This window comes from Gasterosteus aculeatus, chromosome 10 (genome assembly GCF_964276395.1).
Source record: "Gasterosteus aculeatus chromosome 10, fGasAcu3.hap1.1, whole genome shotgun sequence".
NCBI classification, from domain to species: domain Eukaryota; kingdom Metazoa; phylum Chordata; class Actinopteri; order Perciformes; family Gasterosteidae; genus Gasterosteus; species Gasterosteus aculeatus.
This window is the reverse complement of record NC_135697.1, coordinates 10064523-10087908: the sequence shown is the minus strand read 5'-3', so window position 1 is coordinate 10087908 and position 23386 is coordinate 10064523. Positions and strand designations below refer to the sequence as shown.

Here is a 23386-nt window from a genome sequence, read left to right as displayed (position 1 = left end):
AGAATGCAAAAAAAGGAAACACGTCTTGAAGCTACAAGTACGAACTACACCAAAGATGATGGAAGATCTAGTCTTGTTTAGTAAAATTGCTTTGTTCCTTTTTTTTCTTTGCAAACCGTTTATTTGACAAATACAATAGAAACAAATGCAGCCGGGACAAAGGACGGCAAGTATTGTTTTAAGGGAAACCTCCGTGTTGACCCTGTAGGAGTCTGGGAGCTTCTGCTGAAAAAAAACAGCTGTCGGGGAGCTGAAATAATCTATTGTTTAATGTAGCTTGCCCCAGCCCTTAAAAATCCTCTGTCTCCTTTGTTGGACACAGAACAGCATTCCATACCTAATATAGACCTGAGTTGTCAGAAATAGGTTTGAAGTGACACATTTGTCAAGATAAGATATCTCAAAGGGAAGGCGGAATGTGCGTTTCAAGGGATGAGCATACTTTCCACAGTTAATGTTTCTTTCCACAGAACGTCCATTTATTGTCCAATGGTCATTTCGCAGAAGTGTTTTAGCTGGAGAAAGTCTGCTGCATAGCTGGTGCTTTTATTGTTCCCCACATTTATGTGGAGAATTAGGTAACTTGCTCTCTGCGTTCAGAAGAGAAAGGTTTTCAGCCTTGGATTAGTTTGAATTGTAACTGAAAGACAAATGAATAATTTTACACGGTCGTGTGATAAAGCCTTGGGAACCAAATGCTCCTCAGAGTTAGATAAAGGATATAATTATCAGTGATTTGGATGGTGGAATGTAAATCACCAGGAGCCGTCCAAACACAGTTTCCTTGTGATGGGCTATGATGATGATTCAGACATGCCTGTTTTCCCAGACACTGCAACATGAATAGGGATGAAAGGTAAACAGCCTGTTTGGACAAGAAACACGCTTATTAAGAAAAGAAAAGAAAAAAAATTCCACTACTCCTCCACACAGTGTGTGGTCCGTGGGCATTAATCAAACAAAAAGAAAGAACATTTTTACATTTCAAATTTGCTGCATTTCAAAAGCTCCTCTGTCTGTGGGCTGCGCCTCGTACCGAGCTGGCAGACAAAAGCGTCGCACAGGGCGAGATGACTCGAGTGACAAACGGGTGGTTAGGAATTTGTTCAGCTCGGAAAACCCGTCATTACCGGGTAAGTGAGAGTATTGTCAAGTCAAGTCAAGTCATTTTATTTTGTATAGCCCAGAATCGCAAATTACAAATTTGCCTCAGAGGGCTTTACAGTCTGTACACATACAACATCCTCTGCCCCGAAACCCACCATCGGCACAGGAAAAACTCCCCAAAAAATGAAAAAACCCTTACAAGAGGGAAAAAAGGGAAGAAACCTTAGGGAGAACGTCAGAGGAGGGATCCCACTCCCGGGATGGACAGACTACAATGGATGCCATGTGTACAGAATGAACAATGTATAATACATGCAATTCCTATGACAGAAATGATTCAAGTAATTGTGAGTAGTAAGCCAGGCGCACAGCAGGACCACTGCAGAGGCAACCACCATCAGATAGAACCACCATCAGATAGAACCACCATCCACAGAATCCTGTCGGGAGGGAGAGCACAGAGATTTTAGGAGAGGGTAATGTCGGTTTATGAGTAAAGTAATATGATTAATATCTAAATAATGATGATGATGATGATGATGATGGCAGCAGCAGGCGTCAGCATGGCCACGGTAGGTGTCAGGACCAGGGTCCCGAAGGAACCACGATCTACGGAGACCTGATAGGGGCGAAAGCACAAAAAAAAACTCCCGGAAAGAAGCTGAATTAGTCATGTGCATTAATAAAACTTGAATTATGGTAGAACGAGAGCGTAAGAGAGGAGCTTGGTGTGTCCTAAGAATTCCCCCGGCATTCTAAGCCTATAGCAGCTTAACTAAGGGCTGGTCCGGGCTAACCTGAGCCAGCCCTAACTATAGGCAGAATCAAAGAGGAACGTTTTAAGTTTTACTTTAAAAGAGCTGACCGAATCTGCCCCCCGGACTGAAAGTGGAACCTGGTTCCACAAAAGAGGAGCTTGATAACTGAAGGCTCTGGCCCCCAGCCTACTTTTTAAAACCCTAGGAACAACAAGTAACCCAGCATCTATGGAGCGCAGTTGCCTTGTAGGGCAATACGGTGTTACAAGCTCTTGAAGATACAACGGTGCCTCACCAGCAAGTGCCTTGTAGGTGAGGAGAAGTATCTTAAAATCTATTCTTGATTTAACAGGGAGCCAGTGCAGAGAAGTTAATACAGGAGTGATATGATCCCTTTTCTTAGTTCTTGTTAATACACGTGCTGCAGCATTCTGAATCAGCTGGAGAGGCTTAAGAGATTTATAAGAGCAGCCTGATAACAAAGAATTACAGTAGTCCAGTCTGGAAGTGACAAACGCATGAACTAATTTTTCTGCATCACTTTGAGACAGGAAGTTTCTGATTTTTGATATGTTAGCTTTGATACAGACAATTCCAATGTGTGACCCTGTGTTTCGGGCTTGGAACGGGTCACATGAGGGGGGGGGGGGGGCGACATATTTTGCATCATATGTTGAATAATTGAGAACGGGTTGACCCTGATGAGCTGCTGGCAAACAACTAGCGTACCAAAAGGGAGTTGAAGTAAAAGAAAAGGGCACAAATGATCACGAAAACACATTTGTACATGAAACATCTACTACCGCCCACGTCATTGCACTGTTACACAACAGATGATTGAAATTAGTTTCTCTTTTCGCAATACATAAAAGACTTAAAGGGCCAGTGATGTGTACAAACGAGATGGAATTCATTCCTCATTTTACCAATATTTGAACTGTGTGAATACTTTTTAAACCAAGAGAAAGCTGCCCCCCCCCTCCCCTCATAACAAAGATTAGGTTTTATGTCGAGGTAATCAAGCAGAACAAACGGCAGAGCCGGTTTCAAAGAGCGATCCTCTAATTGAATTGCAAATCGCTCATTTCTGCACTCCTTCTCGCTGGAAGCCATCTTTATTTGTGGCCACGGGACAGTAATTACAGACATGTGACATTCAGACAGGACGACTCTGCAGCAGCATTAGGCCGGGCGGAGGAGCAGCACTGAACAGACGACCGGCTTACATCCTGATTATGGGAAGAGCAGACTTCCGTATGTCACCGCATGGAGAAGTGCACTGACTAACAGGCGGACACGTGTGTGCTTAGTAGCTGTGGACAATCTTTGGACCAGGCACCGGCTGGTGCTCAGTAAACACAGGATTCCCATTGGCAGAGGTAATGACAGTTACAGTGGCTCGGGGGCGGTGGTGCAAATACCAATTTACACTGACGAGAAGTCCGCGTGCCCTCACTGAGTTTTTACAAAAAGGGGGTGTGAAAAGGGGTGAAATCGAAAATAGGTCATCTGAAATCCGAATCTGACTGGTGTTCCCCAACACGCCCTCCTGCCTGCCGGTAAAATACCTCTGGCCGTGTCACTGGCGGCTAACACACCCTTCGTTTGTGCAGGTAAACGCGCATGAACTACACACGCGCTTGTGTGTTGTTGACTTCTGGGCTGACGGGGTTACGTTGTTACTGAAACATCTGTTTCATCATTCTTTATATTTGTCTTTCGACACAGGTGTTCCTCTTCCCTGTTTGCTGTTGCTGAGTTAGTTTTTTACTGCAGATTAAAATACATTCAGTGACCTACAGTATCATGAGGGTTGGTTGTTTATTAATCCATTTAATTTGTGTATACGTTGTTCCTTTTTGGCATCCGAGCAAAAGGCTAAATGAAACGGTCATGGCGTTGTAGTTTAGCTAAATGGTTTCTTATTATTTTTTTAATATAAGTTAACATTTCGTACATAGTTTGGAATTTCATTCATTTGTTCCATAGTTTGCTTTATTTTTCTACCAGCCGTGCAAGCAGATTAAAGCTTCAGGCTTTCAACTGGTGCTTCGAGGGGGTTCATGATATGCAGGAATTCAAGCAAACGTACAGGCTCTTACAAGTTGAGCCATAACACCTTTTATCACCGAGGGGATTTGTACAAACCAGAAGACGCTTCATACCTCACGAGAACCGTGATCGCCGGTGGCGGTCATTTAAAAATGTGATTGACGTAAAAGAGCCTCAGTACAGGATTCTTGGTCAGGAACAACTGCCTTTCTGTGAAGTGTTTTTGAAAGGAGTTCCACAACTGTCTGTGACCTTTATCAGTGTGTTGCTCAAACGCAAATTGTGCAAGCCCTGCAGATTAAATGCGAATGACATTGGTGGAGTATAGAAAGGAAAAAACATGCGAGAAACCTTCGCTAAAGCGCAACCCCCCCTTTCCTCTTTCTTAGAATGTTGCTATTTGCTTTGGGCAAATGGACTGTAGTTGCACAACCGTGCAGCCATCAGCGCTTCAAAACTTCACACACACACACGCAAACACACAAACACACAAACGGCAGTAAGCGCTGTTGGGGGAAGCTAGCCGAGGCAATTTGCTCCATTACAGCACTGTGTTTCCTTCAGTTTAGTTTAAGAGATTTTCCAATCACACCTGCTGCCATGTCGCGCTTTCTCAATTGTATGAGAGAGAGACCTTGGTATTCTAAGAAGTACCTGCTCGCTCACCCGCAGAGCTTGTAAAAAGGGACGACGGCCTCAGATGTGTTGTACGCAATAACCCTCGATCTTACGTCACAGACGGATGAGCTCTTGTTATTCGCTTGCCTCGGGTGGACCCCCTCGTGTCCAGTCGCCTATGGGTGGGTGGTCCTCGGGTCCATAGTTAATGCCCAGTCCTCAGGTTCACGGAGCTGATCTTAGCTGTTGCTTTGGGGGACGCACTAACCTGATCCACTTTGGATTACTAGAGAAAGGAAGAAAGTGAAGTTGCTTTTACAGCGATTTTGGGAAAGTCCGGGCTTAAGTCATGAGGCCTACTAAATGCAGCCTGGATTCCTTATAATAGATTTAATGATGGTTATGATGTAAATAGCGGTTGGTTTATTGCAACATTTTACAAGCCGGTTCAAAGAACAAGCTGAAAAACACTACATATCAATTTCACTGGAAATCCCTTGCAGATCATTCTCAGTTCGTACTTTGTGTTCAGAAATACCTCTGTGAAACTTCCCCTTGCATGAGATAAAGAGAGTGAACACTCTACTCCATTGTGTGACCTCAGCTTTTAAGTTCCTTTCAAACCTTTTCATTTCAACCACAAATACCGTAATCATTTCGAAATACGAAGCAGAAATGATAAGTAGAATGTTGCCGTATCGCCGTGGAGATTACGCGCTCGCCCTCGTTGCCGCCCATCCACCCTTCATGCACAGTCCCGTCCTTGGCCGGAGTGGGCAGTTTCCCACCGCAGGGCTCGGCCATATGTGAGTGTTGGCTCAGTCCCTCATGTGAAGGTCAGCCCTGACGGGACATGTGAGCCCCACGTCCCCCCCCCCTGGGGGCCGGAGCGCAGCGCTAATTGACTTTAAAGCCGTCAGTGTGACACGCATCAGGACACAGTGACGGGACTACCGAGGGACAGAGGACGCTTTTACAGAGGGATGGGGCCACCTAGTAGGACTTCTTCCTTCCTCTGTATGAAACAGGACTAGATTTCAGAGGAATAACTCATGATAAAGTACTGTGGCTTAATATGTCCACAGGAATTCCCCTCAATACATGACTGGAGAACTTGTCCAGACAGTTTGGGTAATATTCTTATTCCCTTTTTTCGCTGTGGGATTCATAACTTTCTGTTACCCAATACTTCATGTGGTTATGCTTCATAAGCTTATTGACGGCTGGCTGTAGCTTCATATTTTGCACCCGTAGTGTAAAATAAAATGATGAATATGACACTTGATTCTGACACACACACACACACACACACACACACACACACACACACACACACACACACACACACACACACACACACACACACACACACACTGTAATCAGTTCACACTTCATCAGTTCTCTTGAGCTCACATTCAAAACCAATTGCATATAGTAAACCTCCGCTTTGTTAAATCATCTGATGCTCCTCCGCGGCCCCCCTCCCCTCCACTTCCTGTGCTCCTTTCATCCTCGTCGGGGGCTATACGAGGACCAATCATTGTGTGCGTGCGTGCGTGTGTGTGGAGGGGGGGGGGCGACGGTGGTTTACGTGGCGTTTGATTAAACGTCCAGTCAGGGCCCGCCGGCTGATGGCGACGAGCCAGAGAGAAGCGTTGTGCAATCAGGGGGGGCTCGGTTAATTACAATAGATCAAACACGAGCTCCATGGCAACCCCTGCCACATTTTCCAAAACAAAGGCCTTCAAGGCTTTCAGCAGGCGCAGGCTGTGACATTTGGAGTTTCGCATGGCTGACACAGGGACGATTAGCAGCGGGCCGGTGTTTATTGCTCGGGATGAGTGCAAACAGTAGTGGATTCATGCTCGGGGGGGGAGTCGTCACCACACGTAGACCAATAAGTGGAACATTTCATTAACAACTATAACCACATCCTGAACATGGAGGCCGGCAGGATAGTATGCACTTCTTTACGCTCCTCGTTGTCATATATCTTCACATCTGTTCACAGATAATGTCTTTGGTGATCCCCCCGACTTTTCTCCTTTTCATTAAGGGCTGTGTAATAACATGTAATAACACTATTCCTGCCTTCCTCTGCTTTATGTGATGACCGTAGGAAACATAACTGCCAAATATGACACTAATAACACGCTGAATTTATACAGCACCTTTCTTACAGGAGTAGGTCAAGGTGTTTTTTTTATTAAAGATGAGAATGAATAATAACAAGCAGATTAAAACATGCAAAGAGGCATTAAAACAAACAAAGGAATTAGTACATAAACTATGTAAATGAGAGGGACAATCAGTTAAGGCGATTCCATAGTTTTGCCACAAAAGTTTAAAAAAACTCAGCACAAATGTCTCAATTGTGTGGTATGTGGAAATAAAATCAAAAACACTATAGCGGAGGATCTTAGAAGCTCTGAAGGATTCTAAAACCACTAAAAATGAGTAATGTAAGCTAATCCCATCCCATTAAGAGCCTTGTAAATACGTAAAAGACCTTTAAGATAAATCCTCAAAGACAGATTAGCCCAAAGTGGATTGATGTGCTCGCTCTGGGTTAATAGTGATTTGTCAATGCATTGTTTTGGTAGACCTTTAAAGAGAGCATCACACTAATCTGGATGTTTGGCATCCGGTTATGAAAGCAACAGTCTTTTAAAATATCTCCGAAATGAAAGAAAGTCGATTCGCTTACGTTTCCCTTAATGTGGGATTTAGGAATTCAAGTCTGAGTTGAGGATGAAGCCGAAGCTCGTGACTGCTGATCGTACTTGTTGGGACAAAGTAGCAAGTTTGGCGAGTGTTTGCAGTGTCACTCTGAGCTCGTGCCTAAAAACAGCCTCACAGAGCTGCCTGCAGGACTGTTGACTCTTCGTCCTGTTCCATCAGTCCATCGAACACTCCAAACATCTCACAACACAAGAATATAAACTCTACACACAAAAGAATCCACAATGGGTTCTACCATGAGTATTGTTGTTAAAGCTCTATGTCTAAGCACCAACGTGTTTACCCGACATTACTTTACACAGTACAGTTTGTGTACTTTTGAATGATTTACTCAACCCAAATGGTGTGAACCCGCCGGGGCATCTGCTGGCTCACCGGCTTTTCAAAGAAGCTTCCAAACACACTTCTACTCTCACTGATAGAGAAAGAGAGAGTCGTGACTGAGACGTGCTGTCCGTCTACCAGCGAGCAGCAGGCACCGCCAACGGGGGCCGCCGGCGCCGGGGTCTGTCCGCTTCAGACACCAGCTCTGTTGGAGTAAACTCGCTGGAGTTGGCTCTCGCATCCAAACCACCGGCCAACCTCCGGGGGGAACAAGTGCGGAGCGCAGAATGAAACTCCTGAGGATTCACGGCCCGGTAACTCACGTGTGCCGCTCTCTCTGACCCTTCTACGCCCTCGCGTTTTATTTATTCCTCCGTCTCGTTCTGTTTTCTCAGCCCCGTCGCCCCCCCACCCCTCACCTTTCTTCCCGCCTCTGCCCGTTCTCCTCTCAAATTAGTGTCAAATTCCCCAGTGTGCTTGTTATGTTCGCTCCGAGCGCGGCACCTACCAAATTACAAGTGCTCCTATTCTTCGAGGCCTCCTATCAATTCTCATTCATGTGGGAGAAGGCAGATCTCGGACATTAAAGTAACTGTGTGTGTGCGTGTGTGTGTGTGTGTGTGTGTGTGTGTGTGTGTGAGCGCAGGTCAGCCATGAGAGCAGAGGGCCTGCATTCCTCGGTGCAGTACCAAATCCTCATGGGACAGACCTCATTAGTGGGCTGGCTGTTCCCAGGCTGTCTCATAGCCACTGTTCCATGTATGTGTGTTCTGTAAGTGAACGCACTTGTTTATACATCCACACATTTTTTTTTTTTTTTTTGCACCATCTCATAGTCTTCTTCCCCTGTTTTTTTATTCCGTCATCACTGCGTTTCCAAAGACAAGACACCTGCCTCGGTGAGGCGGCACGGGGGAGTTCAGCGACGTCTGCACGCGGACGGGACGTTCTCGAGGGAGCAGCTCGCCTCGTGGTGTCTTCTCAACCTTGGAGGAATTGTAAATGCACAGAAACAACACGCCGTCCTCCCTTTGCTCCATGCCGTCATGCACTGAAGTGTCCCTGAGAGACGCTTAGCACATCACTCAGTGACTCTGTGGTTCCAGACAGCTTTGACCCCTTCCCCCCCCCCTCTGTTGTTGACCCGGGCTGCGCCTGACAGCTTCTCATGTCACATTCTGTCTTTGGTTTCACTTTATTTTTCAGCCCGAAGACAAGCGCAAGGACAAGGGGGGCGGGGGGGTGGTAGAGGCGGGGTGTTGAAACACTGTTCAGACTTTTATGAGTGTGAAGGAGAGAGCCGCCTTGTTGTGTACGTGGAGAGACAAATACCCGATGCCCCCCCCCCACCTTTCAGCCACTTCATAAATCATGACCTGGGACACGAGGACTGTGGCAGGTTGTGGCCTCTGTTTGTAGAGAAACCAAAGGCAAATACGTACTTTATATCATTTGAGTAAATCAGCAGTAAAACGGCTCATATAACATTTAATTACATGGTTTTTATACAAGTGAGGTCAACTTACCTGATGGTTCATACAGCTACTGTTTATATCAGCTGTGTAAATCATAATAACAATAATAATCATGGAGTCAAACGGGATTTTTTTTGTGGTCCACTTTGCGTGTCTCTCAACCCTTTGCAGTTAAATTAGCGAAGCATCGTCCAGAGCCCAGATCCTCCGTAGACGCTCGTGCATGTGCTGTAATCTATAGCGCCAACCTCTACCTATGTTGCTACATCAGTTTGACCCCCTGGTTATATTCTTCAAGCGCATATCACGGACCCATCTGTGGGTTTCTCTCTGAAATCACTTTTACATTTCCCAAAGATTAGATAATATCTATTCAGGCCGGTCGGGTGGTGGGTCGCTGAAGGTTTGGAAGCCCGTCGCAGCTCTGATAGCTTGATTGAGCAGCAGCAGGTGGCGCGGCCGAGCGAAATGTCAATTAATCCGCGGCCAAAGTTCAGAAACCGAGCTGAAGTTGGAAATGATAATAGTTTAATATTGTAATGGAATGTGGCACGGAGACAGGCGGGCTGATAGGGGTGGACTGTTATACTAGGAAGTGGTTGAAATGATCCACTGATATCGGGCCAACGGCTGGTGAGAGGCACAAGAAAGGTAAACACACGCACAGGAGTTGCACGCCAAGGCTGAGGTGACAGTGAGCGCCGGAGCCAAGGCCTCTCTCGCTGATCACAACACAATTGACTGATAAGCAACTTGTGCAATACACGGAGGCAGGCGCGTGCTCACCCTTCTCTCACGGCGTCCTTCCCATTCCTTTGAAAGTGGAGGATTTCGACATCGTTAACAGCCACGGGGCAGAATAGACGGGCAAAGTATGAAGGCGAAACTGGATATCAGGTCCAACGCCTTGCACAGATCTTTAACACACACACAGTAAGCATTGCTTATGACGTGGGACAAGACACTATATAATGGAATATACTGTATTCTTACGATACTGTAAGGAAAACTTGATCTGGATGAATTACCCTTTTGATGACCAGTTTTTCCACGGGCTTTTAAGATATGACTTGAAATCCATAAAAATGTAGAGAACACCCTCCCACGCACACGCATGTATAACAGGTTTCTCACTTCCCTGTTATTCTTCGCAAACGGGGATTTATGCTGTGGACGGATCTGCGAAGTGACGCCACTATCCGGCATCCGCCGCAAACTAAAGGCACACGTCTTCCGACTCCACCTGGACTAAAAACACTAACAAATTGTAGCACAAATTGCACTCACAATGGCTCTTATCCATAGCAAGTTGTTGTTCTTTTGAGTTTCTATCCTTATGGTTGAAATGCACTTATCGTAAGTCGCTTTGGACAAAAGCGTCAGCTAAATGATATATAATGTAATGTAATGTAAATAGGAAGTCTCACTTTCTGCCTCTTCGCCACGTGATGATGTACTGGAGTAGGCCCCATCTGACACACAGATTTGGGGTACTCTACGCACAGGCGTTTATTTATGATTGAACCTGTGCCGGTGGAATGCGGGATGGATACTGTACAATAACTGTTATGATTTACTGTCCATGACAACAGGTACACTGCCTTTCATTTTGGTTCATAAATCAGGTAAATGGGAGGAGGAGCAGCCGTTCATGGTGGCAACACAAGCCGGAGCAGCTCCCGCTTTTAATTCTGTGGTTACACGTGAAAACACTCACACACAGACATCAACAACCTCCTCCTGGGGAGAAAGGCGTTACATATATTTACCCCTTAACATTACCTAATGGCCAATTATGTTTTTTCGTCGTATCGCATGACAACAGATCTTACTCCACTTTAGAAGCAGTAGTACTGTTATTTTCTAGTTTTCATTTAGTTTGAACGATTCTTTTCTAAACCAGTAGTTTCTATGATCATTCTTATCTTTTGGATGTTTTTCTACTTACAGGCTGTTTCCATAGATGTGTTTTCCCCTGTAGGGAGTATCAGACGCAGCTCTGCGCTCATTGGTCTTGTCTCAGAGTAGATTGACTTGCATTATAACCACGGAGATAAAGCTGGTTGTGTCTATCCATCTATATATCTGTACGTATATAGATCTAGATCTAGATATATCGATCTATTTAGCCTGTTCTGCTCTGTGATGATTTAACTTACGATGCCTCGCGGTGGTCGACACGTTGCTCTGTTAATTAAATGTGCTGGGAGCGGTCAGCGCAGTGTGAAGCTCCTTCGCCTGACCGTTGCACATGCACAACACATATGTTGTGGCAGGAAGGAAGAGACACACACACACACACACACAGACACATTCACTCCTACACACTCATTTGTGACCTTGTTTGCTGGTGCGAAATCCAGGGATTGTGGCAGGGTCGAGAGTTCTTAGAACACCAGCAACACACAGTGAGTCTGCCAAAGGAGACACACACACACATGCACACAAAACATACACACACCAGCAGCGCTGTCAGTGAGTCAGTGTGTGAGTCACACTCCGGCTATGCTGCCTCTCGATTTTACAGCCGCCAGCACGGCTCTGTATTTAATATTCCAAACAACTGTACAGCAGTACTCTGGCACACATGCATGTATAATAACATCAGGATACACTTTCACGTATACATCCACACACACACACACACACACACACACACACACACACACACACACAGTGATGCATGCTCATCTCTGGGGAAGACTGCAGTAGAGTCAGAGGGGGAGAGGAGGGAACTCTTACCTCTTTGTGAGCAAGATGTTTATAAGAGCCAATGGTAGGATTCTGCAGCACAGATACTGATTCCACTAGGTTTGACACATGCATATCTCCCTATACATCCAGATCAAAGACTGGTGCAGCTACAGGTGGAAGGAAAATATGGAATGGTGCGTATTTAAAATGTCACGTTGAGACATGTCTCTATGCCTGCGTTTAGATTCTAAAATTGCAATATCGAATCCGCATGAGACAAAGTAGGCGGAATCAATGGGCTCTGGTCGGTTCTCACTTGAATATGGAGAAAGTGTGAAGGACTCCGTCCCCTTACACATGATATTGTTTGCATTCAACTGCAATCTCATGAGGGTGGAAGCCCAAATGATTTAGGCAAGTTTTAGATTATTAAATCTGGATGATTTTGTCTAGCAGCTCAAAGCTGTCTTTTGTGGCTTTTCAAAACACCAGTCTGCTTCTCCAGCGAAGATAACCGGTGACACAGACACACGCGATTGCAGCTACCTATGAAAAAGAATGGAAAAGAACACAATGTCTCCATGTCTCAGGAGTGCATGTTAGAAATGCTTTAAACGTCTCCCTCTGCTGGTGCCTTGGGGGCAGTCAGGGAAAAAAACAAGTTGGTTTGCTTTTTCCATTTAATTCCACGTGCCAATAGTTGCATTTATTGGTAGTTTTTGGAATTCCCGTGCAGAACCCTATTTGAAGAAACCAGCAATTTATTTTCAATGTCTCACAAACAACTTTTATCAAACGAGACGGCTTCTAGCCGAGCAAGGCTGCAGGGAAAGGTGGTGCGTAAAGCAGCGGCACGAGGCTCTGCAGCGGTTGACGTGCGCTGTGAGTGTTGGAGGTGATGGGAGTGGCACGACGCTGGAGGCAAATGAGTCACAGTCGACGGTGAGGACCGGGGGCTGTGACTGACCTCTCTCATCTGTCCCTCTTCCTGCCTCCTTTCTCTTCACATCTGGATTTTTGCATGTGCATCCTTGTTTGTTTCCTACCCTTTCTTTTCTTTTTGCAGTCAATGACTCATAACTAACGCTTTGCCTTCCTTTGTACTTTTGGATGTTGGCTCACTTGCAGGCTTTTGCTCTCAGAGATCCTTTCTCTCGCCAATAGCTCGTCCATTCTTCTGCTCTGTGATCAGGGAGTGGAGCCTTTAGGTTTATCTGCGATTGGAAGGGCTCTCTGACTCACACAAAGACACACTTTATAAGGGATGACTCATTGCTCAACACAGGCCATTCAGATCTACAGTACGCCAAAGTAGAACTGGTGTTTGTCGACTGTGTTTGCACGCGCAGGAACCATTGCATGCATTAAGATGCCACCGTACAGAGGGCTGGTGACACACTACCTACGCAGCTTTTATCTCAGTAGACGAGATAATCACTGCTGCTGTAGGGCAGGTTTTGGTCTCCCTCATTTGTCTTTGTAAGTATCAGCAGTCATTTGTCTGTATGTAAAATGTTGTTGCTTGCATGGCCGCTCCATGAGTTGTGTTTGTGCAGGAGTATGTGCTTGTGTGGTTTCTGTGCAAACATATGAGGTCACAAGCATGTGTGTGTGTGTGTTTTATATTTGGTCTAAGGACAAAACATTTTTTTTGAGTAGATGAGGAATAATAAATGTGTCGAGTGACTCATGCAAGACAGACATAAGAGCCATCAGCCTCCACTGTGGCAGACAACACACAATGTACTAAACACACACACTTGTATCCTGACAAACAGACAGAATGGTGCAAAATGTCCCGAGCTTCATTCGTACAACTTTTGCATTTCAGTGGAAAGGATGAGTCACTCTCAACTGTCACAAAACTACAGCCACTTAGACTGATTCTAAAATAACAATCAACCTCTCTGCTGCCGTTCTTATGCTAAATGACTGAGTTCACACTGTGTACTTTTTATAGAACGGCAATTCACTGAAACACAAAAAAGGATTTTCATTCTTTTATTCATAAAGATGAATAACATTTTGCAATAAAATCCAATGCTAGATCCAGTACAATATGAATGTGTATTGTATATATTTAATGTACACTTCAGAATGTTTTATATATAAAAAAAAGTAGAAGACAACAATTGGCTGGGATGTCAAAGACAAATGTTAGTTAAGGACATGTTCTCCTACAAAGCTCAACACAGCTACGGCACACTTCCACTACAATACTGCTCAGACCACCTGTGTGGGGATTTTGGCAATGACAGTTTTCCTTTAGGTGTCCTCTTTCGTTCCATACCAGGGAACACAAAATGAGACCAAAAATTAATGCTCATCATCCGTGTCCTCCTCCTCCTCCTCTTCGTCTTCCTCTGATTCATCTTCATCCTCTTCGTCGTCCTCTTCCTCCTCCTCCCTTCTTGTCTGCCGACTGGAGGCTCTTTGTTGCTGTGGCAACAGATAACAAGTTACTACATAAAACAATTAGTAGGTATTTGATGAGCTCAACAGGTACTTCCCGGTTTCACCCTGAGCCAAAACAGGTACATGTGTAAACACGCCCCCAAATGCACAAAATTCCTAATGTTAGATATACAAATATTAGTGTTCTACTGTATGAACACAGACATGTCTAATGTTGAAGGACAGCTAAGGCATGAGTATGATCTAAGAATGAGACTTTGTACTTTTGTTAGTTTCACTTTGCAGTTTTCCCTTGGTGTGTGTTAGCATTCAAACGACTGTCTGTAATCTACTTTTCTAGCTGTGCTGCCTACTTTCTGTGTTCGTTGCTTAGCAGAGATTGCAGATTGCAACAGAAACTCAAATCTAATCAGCGCAAAGTACGATCACAAGTTGTGGCATATGATGCACAGTCTGGTGACGTGCCAACTGCAATCTGCCACGGCAATCTGTAGATACAATGTGACATCCGAACACACACTGCGAGAGCTGAAGACAACACATCTTCAAAGAAATAAAACAATGAAGAATTTAACAAGCACGCTGTATCAAAGTGCCAAGTTAATGCAGTGCCTCAGTTAAGATGGTGGGGTGAACTGAACGTGGGAGGAAATGCATGATGCGACTGGCATGCGATGCGACTGGCATGCAAAGGCGTCTCTGGAGACTCAAGCTGCCTGTGAACTTTGGCAAAACTATTTCAGACATTATTTGAGCACTAGTCTTGACAAGCGTGGGGGTGACTACGCAGTTGGCGGAAGGAAGGAGCATTTATATTCGGTCTTCAAAGACGTGTAGAACTGCCAAATTCAAAAGTTACATACCTAAGATTTTTGGGGGAAATTCTCATGTTCACATTGGAGCATATTTGCACTGTCTGTATCTTACCTGTAAGGTCTCTGATGTACTCAGAAAGGACCCGGTCCGATCAAGGGAGGTTTTGGAATTAGCTCGCACTATGTCTAAGCGTGACTGGTAGTCAGGGGGGTGCAGCGAGCTCCTGAACACCTGCCAAAGACAGTAGGCACTATGTTTTTCCAAAGAGCAATGTCTACCTACACACACACTTATCGGTATGCTTAATGCCTCTCACTGAACAGAATGCAAGATAAAAACACAAAACAATAAATGTAAAATGGTTCTCTCTTCACATAGTGATGAATTATGGGAGTTAATTATGGATTTTAACCCAATACATGTCAAAATTAAATGTTACATGAACAAAAATGCACCACTTTGAACAACGCAAATCCTCTCCATCTTTCTTTAATCGCACATAAACAAAGCAGTTCAACAGGTATGCCTATGATAGCGCAGCAAACTGCCATTGAAACCACACCAAAAAGAAATTCCACAAGGACTCCGTCAGGGTGATCTTCATGCCTGTCATTGTGCCTTCTTCAGATGATTAAATCTGCCATGCCTTGTGCCATGAGTCATTGAAAAACAGCCTAGTCTGGGTGAGGAGTTTCGCTTCAATATGAATGGAAGGGCGATGATTCAGTGCAAAACACACACAGATGAGATGGGGTGGAGGAATATAACGCAAGGGCAACTACAGGAAGAACCGTTCCCACTGAATCATTGATCCTCTGTTTGTTCACCACAGGCTTTGACTCTTAAAATAGTAAAAGCAAACCACTCAATCAAGTTGTAAACAGAAGAAAGTAGCTCACTATAAGGCTGAGTTGGGAAGAGTTTACCACAGGTTACTTCAAAGTTACCACACGAGTTAGAGGGTGTGGCCTACAGAGCATACATGAGCGATTAGCTGTTGGGTAAAGGTTGCTTAAGAACATGACGGCATGGACCTGTTAAATATAACCCTCAGGTTAATCAGGGGTGTGCACACAACTAGGTAGGCCTTCCTCTCAAGTACATGAGCACATTTAATTATACTTCCTTGACCGTGAAACATGGCAGGTCAATAACTGCACATAAATTCACACTTTTAAACATTTCCTCTGCACAAAACGCATAAATGCTGGTTAAGCTTAAGCGGAGAGTCGGCCTACCTCCAGGTCCTTCTCCTCATCCACACTTTGAATGCTCTGGTAGGCCAAGGTGTACACCTCCAAGGCCTTGGCATGGAACGACATCTCCACCGTCACAAACTCACCAAAGATTTTCTGTAAGGGGAAACACATTGATAATAATGAAGTATTAAGTAGACTTCTGGACTACTTGAATGAATCACAATTACATACACAATTCACAATTACATACATGCAAAAAGTTCCAACCACTGCAATTGTTTTGAGGTGGATAGAAAGCTCAGCACAGCAGACCTTAATATCCCGGATCTTCTGCTTCTCAAACTCGTCTATGGTCTCCTCCAGTTGTCTGGTGGTCCGCGTGGCATCCATGGTTGCTCTCTGGAGCTCACTTTCAGCCTAATGGGAAGACAAAATGAGTATAAAACATGCTACAAAACATGTTAGACCACCACAAAAGGTTCTGGCTAACGTTGTTTTTAAACAACATAACAGTATTTCGCTTATACTTTAATTTACTCAATTAGAAAAGGAATACCTCATACCCAGACCAGGAGAATCTAGCATTATAGATGCAGTACAATAAGTGTTACATGTATATTCCCATCCCCACGTGTGCCACCTATCTGCATAAGTCATTCAGATACTGACATGCTAATGAAGTCTTTAAACAGGAAGGGGAAAACAATATCTTCTGCAATTTGGACACTTGTGTATCATGCACGTGTACAGTTTAACCGCTCAACGAAAGACAGTCCATCTGAAAATCTGAGCTACATAAAATGAGCGGCGACTAATACTTTTGCTTCTTACAGTGCTGCAGGTCGTGCATGTGTATAACTAGAGTGAAAAGAGGGGAACCCCAGGGAGTTCATTATTTCCATGATGTGCCACACATTTAATAAAGCGTAAATTAAAAGACTGAACATATTGGAGGATTTGAGCATCTTTGTAGTCATACATCACCAGGTTTGAGATGCGCAAATAACACGGGACACACCTGAGACTGAGAGTGTGGTCAAGGAAACATCCAAAATATGAGCTTGCATCAAACAAATGGGAAAATACTATTAAGTAAAACCTGTTCAAACTCTGTAGGATAGACATTCAAACTGGTTCCGGGCTTATTTCCCTGTGGCGCTATAAATTAATATCTATGATTACCAAAAAACTAAGTTATGCCCAAGTTGTTGCCTGCAGTAAACGGGTGGTTGTTGTAACATTGTATGTATTTTTATGCTGGAGCATTTGAGAAACAAGGCATGGATACAATGATCTGCCTGTCTGAGGGATTCCTCTGTCTGGTCCGTTCAAGCTGAGCCATCTGTTTGGCTTCTCTGTCTCGGGCACTCTGAGTCGCCTTCAGATCATCCTGTATGGATGCACAAGCACACAAGGACGGAGTCGTCATTATGAGAATGAACAACGAGAGTCAAATATTCAAACATTTGTGCCGGGAGGTAAATCAGACTTTGGGTGCAGCTTAATGATCATGTTTTTTTTGGCGCCTCACACTGCCTATGCAATGACAAACCACAACCAATCTCAGTATCTTGTGCGATTGTGGCGCATACTTTGAGTATTTGAGATTTTAGCGAAAAGATGACTTGAATGGGGGAGATAACAACAACAACAACAACAGTGCAGAAGTGGGAAGATATCACTAAATCAACACTGCCTTCATGTGGCCACACAGTGGTAACAACACCGAATATTCTCCCCCTTGTTGGCCAGCGCACATTCAATCCTGCAACATCTAAGCCTTCGGCTACAGATTTAACAATAATTGCCGTTTGGCTCATCGGGAATCAGGATGCATGCAGCTCACCGCCCTCACACGTACCCGTTTGCGCTTCACCACTGCTCCGTAGCTTTTTAATGGCTCTATGACTTTGGCTTCGAGTCTTTCCACCTGCAAAGCGAGTACCTGCAGCTTAGTACCAAGTTAGACTGAGAAGAACACAAAATGCATGAATGAATGTCCAAGCAGCGGGGAAATAAGACACCGGCCTCCTACCTCCGCTTGGCGGTAGTCCTGGATCTTGGCCAGGTGGTCAGCAAACTGCTTCATACCCTTCTTCAGCTGTGGAGTTTCCGTGTCTGCATACACGCCTATTTCTCGAACCAGGACATCGGACTTGTCCCGGAGTCTGGCTGTTTTACGCACGTAGGCGGCGAACAGTTGGCACATCTCTCCGAAGTGTTTCTCCACGTTGGTGATGTTTTCCTGGATCTGTCTCGTCTGGTTGTCCCTGGAGAGAGACAGAGAGAGTGACGCGTGAAATTGTGGTGGCGGTCATCGGATGGCGAGGGGAAGGGGGGGGGACCTCATCATCTCACGCAACAGGTACCTCGATCCTGGTTACGCCTGCAAAGCCCAAGCTGACCGCGAGCTAACGTTAGCTAACGTACCGTGTGCGTGTTTACGTTTGGTGAACCGGGGAGTGTTGCTCACCTCGCTCTGGCATCCGGCGTGCGGCTCATCGTGGCAGGGAGGCGGCGAATGAAATGTTTATAATCTGGAAGCCGGATTAGCACTAGCAAGCGAACTGTGCGCCGTCTCCCAAACTAGCACACCGGTTTTCCGTTTCCATGGAGTCCCCGGCGTTTCCGCTCGAGCAAAGCATTCTGGGAAATTGAGCCAGTTTATGCTACACTGAAAAAATGTATGCTACTTAAACCAACAATGTGGTGGTATACCAGTATACAGTATACTTCATACAGGTTATTCAGTATAATAAGTATTTTTTATTATTTTGGTATATATTGTGAATAATACTGGACTGGGCTTCATTTATATATTCCACTTTTATTCAAAAAGCTCAAAAAGCTACGGACAGCATACTGGCAAATGTAGGTGTGTTCAAAATGTGAAATTAATTAAGGTCTGAATACTTAATCACTGACAAAGGTCACTGAGAAATGACCTTGGTCCCTCTGACAAACTTTACTGCTTCCTTATTTGCATAATGTTCAGAACGTTCAGACTGTTTCAAGCATTAATAGTTTGATCTAAACTTTATTTCTGGACATAACCTGTTTTTTTTGGTCTTTATTTGGTCTGATGATTCTGGCAGCAACATTATGAATGAGCGGAAGGAAGTTGATCAGGAGTTTCTAATTAAGTGCGGTCAGAAAAAAAATCATTGTAGCAATCTAACCTGCTGGAAATGAAGGCATGCATTAGTTTATTTATATTTTAGTCCTAATTTATCCCATCAATGAACGTAAAGTAAAGAACAACAGTAGAGCAAAGCAAGAAGTCGTTTGTTTCCTATCCAAGAAAGCTATAAAAGAAACAATGAAAACGATAGTATTGCAGGTATATCATACCTGTTTGAGATATTAACCAAAATATCAAACATGTCATTAAAAAATCTCCATGGTTTCTTTGTTTGGCAAGAACCTCTCTGTTGAAAAGAAACCCATATTTGGCTGGTTTCTATGGCTTCTATAATTCTGAAAATAGAGGAAGTTACAATGCCCACATTGCAACAAAGAGCGACACAAACAGTTATTTTCAACAACAGCTTGATTGCTTTTGAGCCGGTGCCAAGAGCAGACTTTGTGATCACTGGAATGAATGGAGGCCTCATTGTAACTCCCTCCTCTGTGTTTGGGAATGCATGAATGTCACCAGCTGCCACGTCTGCTCCTCTGTGGAAAATGTCCAAAAACCTTAATTATCCAGCTTAATCATCCATGGGATTGAAGCTGGGGAGATCCCACTGTAACAGATTGCCGATGTAAAACACGGTCATTGCATTGAGCCGTGTGCCTGGAATCCCAAGAGGAGCTGCTTTATACTCCCTGGTACAACTGATGCTGGTATAGATTCATTTTTAACCTTTCTCTGCTGCGGCTGAGGGGGTCGTTGCATAATAATAAAAAAGTGATAATTTAATAAAAATACCGACAAAATTTTGCGATATAAAATCCTGTATGACACAAGAATGTGTACAGTCAAGCGAGCATCCTTAGTTTTATGTTGAGTTTAGAGTGTTTATGAGGATCCAGGCCGCTAAAGCTGAATATTCACCAAATAATAATAAATAATATCACAGAACATTGATCAAAAATATATGAAACAAATGGAAACAGTTTAAAAGTGGTGTGTGTGTTTGTGTGTGTGTGTGTGTGTGTGTGTGTGTGTGTGTGTGTGTGGAGGTTAAATGGAGTTGAAGACTCTTTTGTTCCAGATAGTTACAGATGTTTGTTTCCACCAGGAGTCAATGAAAAGCGTTCCTCTCCAAATCTCGGTACGATGTATCGATCCTCCAACACAATGCAACTGCAGTAAAGACAAAGCAGAGTTTCTCAGCTCCTTCGGTGTGATTCCATCACCCGACCACATGGTGGCAATCCACTTCCATTTGTCACTTTGCCAAAGCGCTAAACAGGAATCTGCAAGGTTACAGGTGGATTGTGAGCTGTTTGTGCACATAAAGAGCCCCACTGACTCACTTCCCTCCTCACTCTCTCCACCATCACATGCTTACAGTGTTCAGGTCTCCCTGGCAGTGACCCAGAACTAGATCAAAATCCCTAAACATTCTACAGTAACAAATATAACAGCTGCTGTCTAGCTGGTGTCCTGCTCTCTGCAGAAAGACGTCCCGGGGCTGCTGAGTTATTTGCGTTGGCTGCTGGTAAATGTATTCAGTAGAGGTGGCATCTATTTCCACTGTGCATCTGACTTTCTTAAAGAACAGATGGTGTTGCTTCCAAACTACCAATTAGCACGGAGAGGGTAGCAACCAACGAGCGTCTCTCCCTGCCCCCCCATCTCACCCCGCCTCCCCGCCTCCCCCACCCCCCTCTCTCCCTCTGCGCCCTCTCGTTCAGTCGTCTCACTTCTCTATCTGCTCGACTCGACTCCCTCTGCAGTCCTCTACGCCACTGGGACGCCGTGTGGCCTGCTGAACAGATCGGGAGTGACATATGTCAGACGTGGGGGGACTTAGCAGGCGCTCGTGTGTGTGTGTGTGTGTGTGTGTGTGTGGACTCCATACCCTTCAGGTGCGAGTCCTGGTGTGAAGGCTCCAGACTCAAGGTTCTCCCCCCTCACAGAGGCACTGATACAGCTTGAGATTCCCCGTTAATAACAAGAAAGAATCTGTGGGAGGTGTGTGTGTGTGTGTGTGTGTGTGTGTGTGTGTATGTGTGTTCAGGCACGCTGAGGATTATGAACAGTGTGATATCTTGTTTGCCACTTGGTGCATAAAATGAAATTACAAGCCAAGAGTCAATATCTCGTCATGCTGATTTTTGGCCTATACTCACTCTCCTTCTTCTGGCGGCTGCATTCCCGAGACTCTGGCGGAGAAACGTGCCACGAAATATATCCAGTGGGAAACATATTCCTCCTCCAATCTCTGTGCTGAAAACGCAGAGTTTTCAGTGTTTTAGCTTTTGCGCCTTAAATTAAGAATTGATTTCTTCTCAGATGCAATTAAATGCTCCCCCTGGAGAGTTTGCAAATGAAAAAGCAAAAAACCCCAAATCCATTGGACAGGCAATCAACATGTTGTTCTTGAACTAAGCATCCGACCTAATGTGATTTAAATTCAACTGTCCGCTTTCAATACAATGCACTGATGCGTGAATCCTGTCTTTTCCCCCCAGTGGAGTCTTTTTTTGTAAATGATCATTAATCTGACATCGCACATAAACAACATTCTGCAGGTCCTTTGTCCCCGTGCACAGACACCCATGATCAATGGTTTGCATATTAAACTCAGTGATATTCCCCCTTTAACTCCAGCAACCTTGAACAAAAGTCCTCCCACTGCAGTTAGGCGGGTGCTTGAAGGGCAAGTCAATGCAGACGCGGTCCACTGCTTTTATTGACCCAATGAAAAACCCCTGCGTGTCTCCAGGGGCTCGGAGCTCAGGTTAGGGTCTTTGTTGTCTGCGTTCATTAGTGTCTCCTTTGCCGTCTCTCTCTCTGTCTCTCCTCTCTCTCTTTCTCCACCTCCGTCTCTCTTACTCTCCCCCTAACACCTCCTTCTCTAACTGCTCACCCACTCGCTGCTGCTCTTTTACCCCTGAGGAGCCAGAGATTAGTGAGAGCCTGCGACACTGCCTGCCTGCCTGCCTCCGTATATTCCACTGAGTGAAGGCATCAATCATGAATGTTTCTAGAAGTTTATCAGTGTCCAAACTTTACTGTCCCCAGGTACGAGATATATGGTGGCGGCCACGCTGAAGGACATAATAGGCACCAGTTTGTGAGTTGGTTGAACATTTTGATGAATAGTTTGACATTTTGGGACCTTTTGTTTTTGCTCTCTTGTTGAGAGTAAAATATGAGGATCAATACCACTCACGGATCTGTTTGTTAAGCTGGAGTCAGAACATTGTTAGCATTGTGTAGCTTAAAATAAATGAGCACAAATCAACTATCAATGCCCATCCGTAGGGACGGGTGTTTCACATTAGTTAAATGTACAGTAGGGTAGGAATATGAAAGTACGCATTGACTCTCTTGTATTACGATAAAGGACACAATATGTTAAAATTGCATAATAAAAATATATATTTATATATATAGGGTTGCATTCATCACCCTTCCAAAAAACTACTTCATCTGCGTGGCGCTTCTCGTTTAAAAGACAAATATTAGAATTGTATGAATCTTCTCATCTTACTTTCTGCAAGAAAGAAATTAATTTCATTTCTCCAAAAAATATGTTCTGATCTGCTATAAAATTGCTATGAAAAATGTATCACTTTCATCATCTCGTTGAATGAGGAAGTCCACACAACGGCATTCAGAAAAAGTCTTAATCTCACACCTCGTCCTTTCTGCAATCTTACCCCCACAACATAACTTATTCATAGCGCATTTCATATTCATAGCCTTCTTTACTTCACTGAGACGCAGCGGACATAGTGATTTCTCCGTGGGCCTGGCTTTATTTACCTTAATGCATTTTAGTGAGTGAGGGAGCCAGACGTCCATCTTTGCAAACAGATGACTTTAATCCATGTTAACCTTGGAGGCAGTAAAAGGCCTCAACAATATTCCTCTTTAACTGTGTGTATCAGAGTCCATTGGGGAGAAACTGGAGCACTTCCAGCTCCGACCGCAAAAGAGCCCTAATTGAAAATGACTTCAGACTATCGAAAGAGAGAAAGACGCTCGGTCTGAAGAGGGGAGGAAGAG

General features: G+C 44.5%; 1 protein-coding gene across 7 annotated transcripts; it reads right to left on the bottom strand.

The window, feature by feature from the left end:
* Nucleotides 1–13757: 13757 nt before the first annotated feature.
* On the bottom strand, nt 13758–18949 carry cibar1 (CBY1 interacting BAR domain containing 1). 7 transcript variants are annotated; one of them, XM_040189410.2, is made up of 9 exons: nt 18674–18869; nt 18236–18470; nt 18062–18130; nt 17489–17590; nt 17180–17224; nt 16513–16617; nt 16240–16353; nt 15113–15232; nt 13758–14209 (listed from the first exon to the last, which is right to left on the bottom strand). In XM_040189410.2, the coding sequence occupies exons 1-9, from the start codon at nt 18700–18702 to the stop codon at nt 14087–14089; spliced, it is 942 nt and encodes a 313-aa protein (XP_040045344.1). In that variant the 5' UTR covers nt 18703–18869; the 3' UTR covers nt 13758–14086. The 7 variants fall into 7 exon arrangements, with proteins under 7 accessions (XP_040045344.1, XP_077937749.1, XP_040045346.1 ...); XM_078081623.1 differs by having other exon boundaries at nt 17180–17218; nt 18674–18846; XM_040189412.2 differs by lacking the exon at nt 18674–18869 and adding an exon at nt 18570–18626.
* Nucleotides 18950–23386: the final 4437 nt, after the last annotated feature.

Excerpts from the sequence above, each read along its gene's own strand:
- cibar1 (XM_040189410.2), bottom strand. The coding sequence starts at position 18,702 with ATGAGCCGCACGCCGGATGCCAGAGCGAG. Across the intron at positions 17,591-18,061 it reads CAGTGGTGAAGCGCAAACGG|GATGATCTGAAGGCGACTCA; the intron begins GTACGTGTGAGG and ends GCATCCATACAG. Across the intron at positions 15,233-16,239 it reads ATGAGGAGAAGGACCTGGAG|GTGTTCAGGAGCTCGCTGCA; the intron begins GTAGGCCGACTC and ends TGTCTTTGGCAG.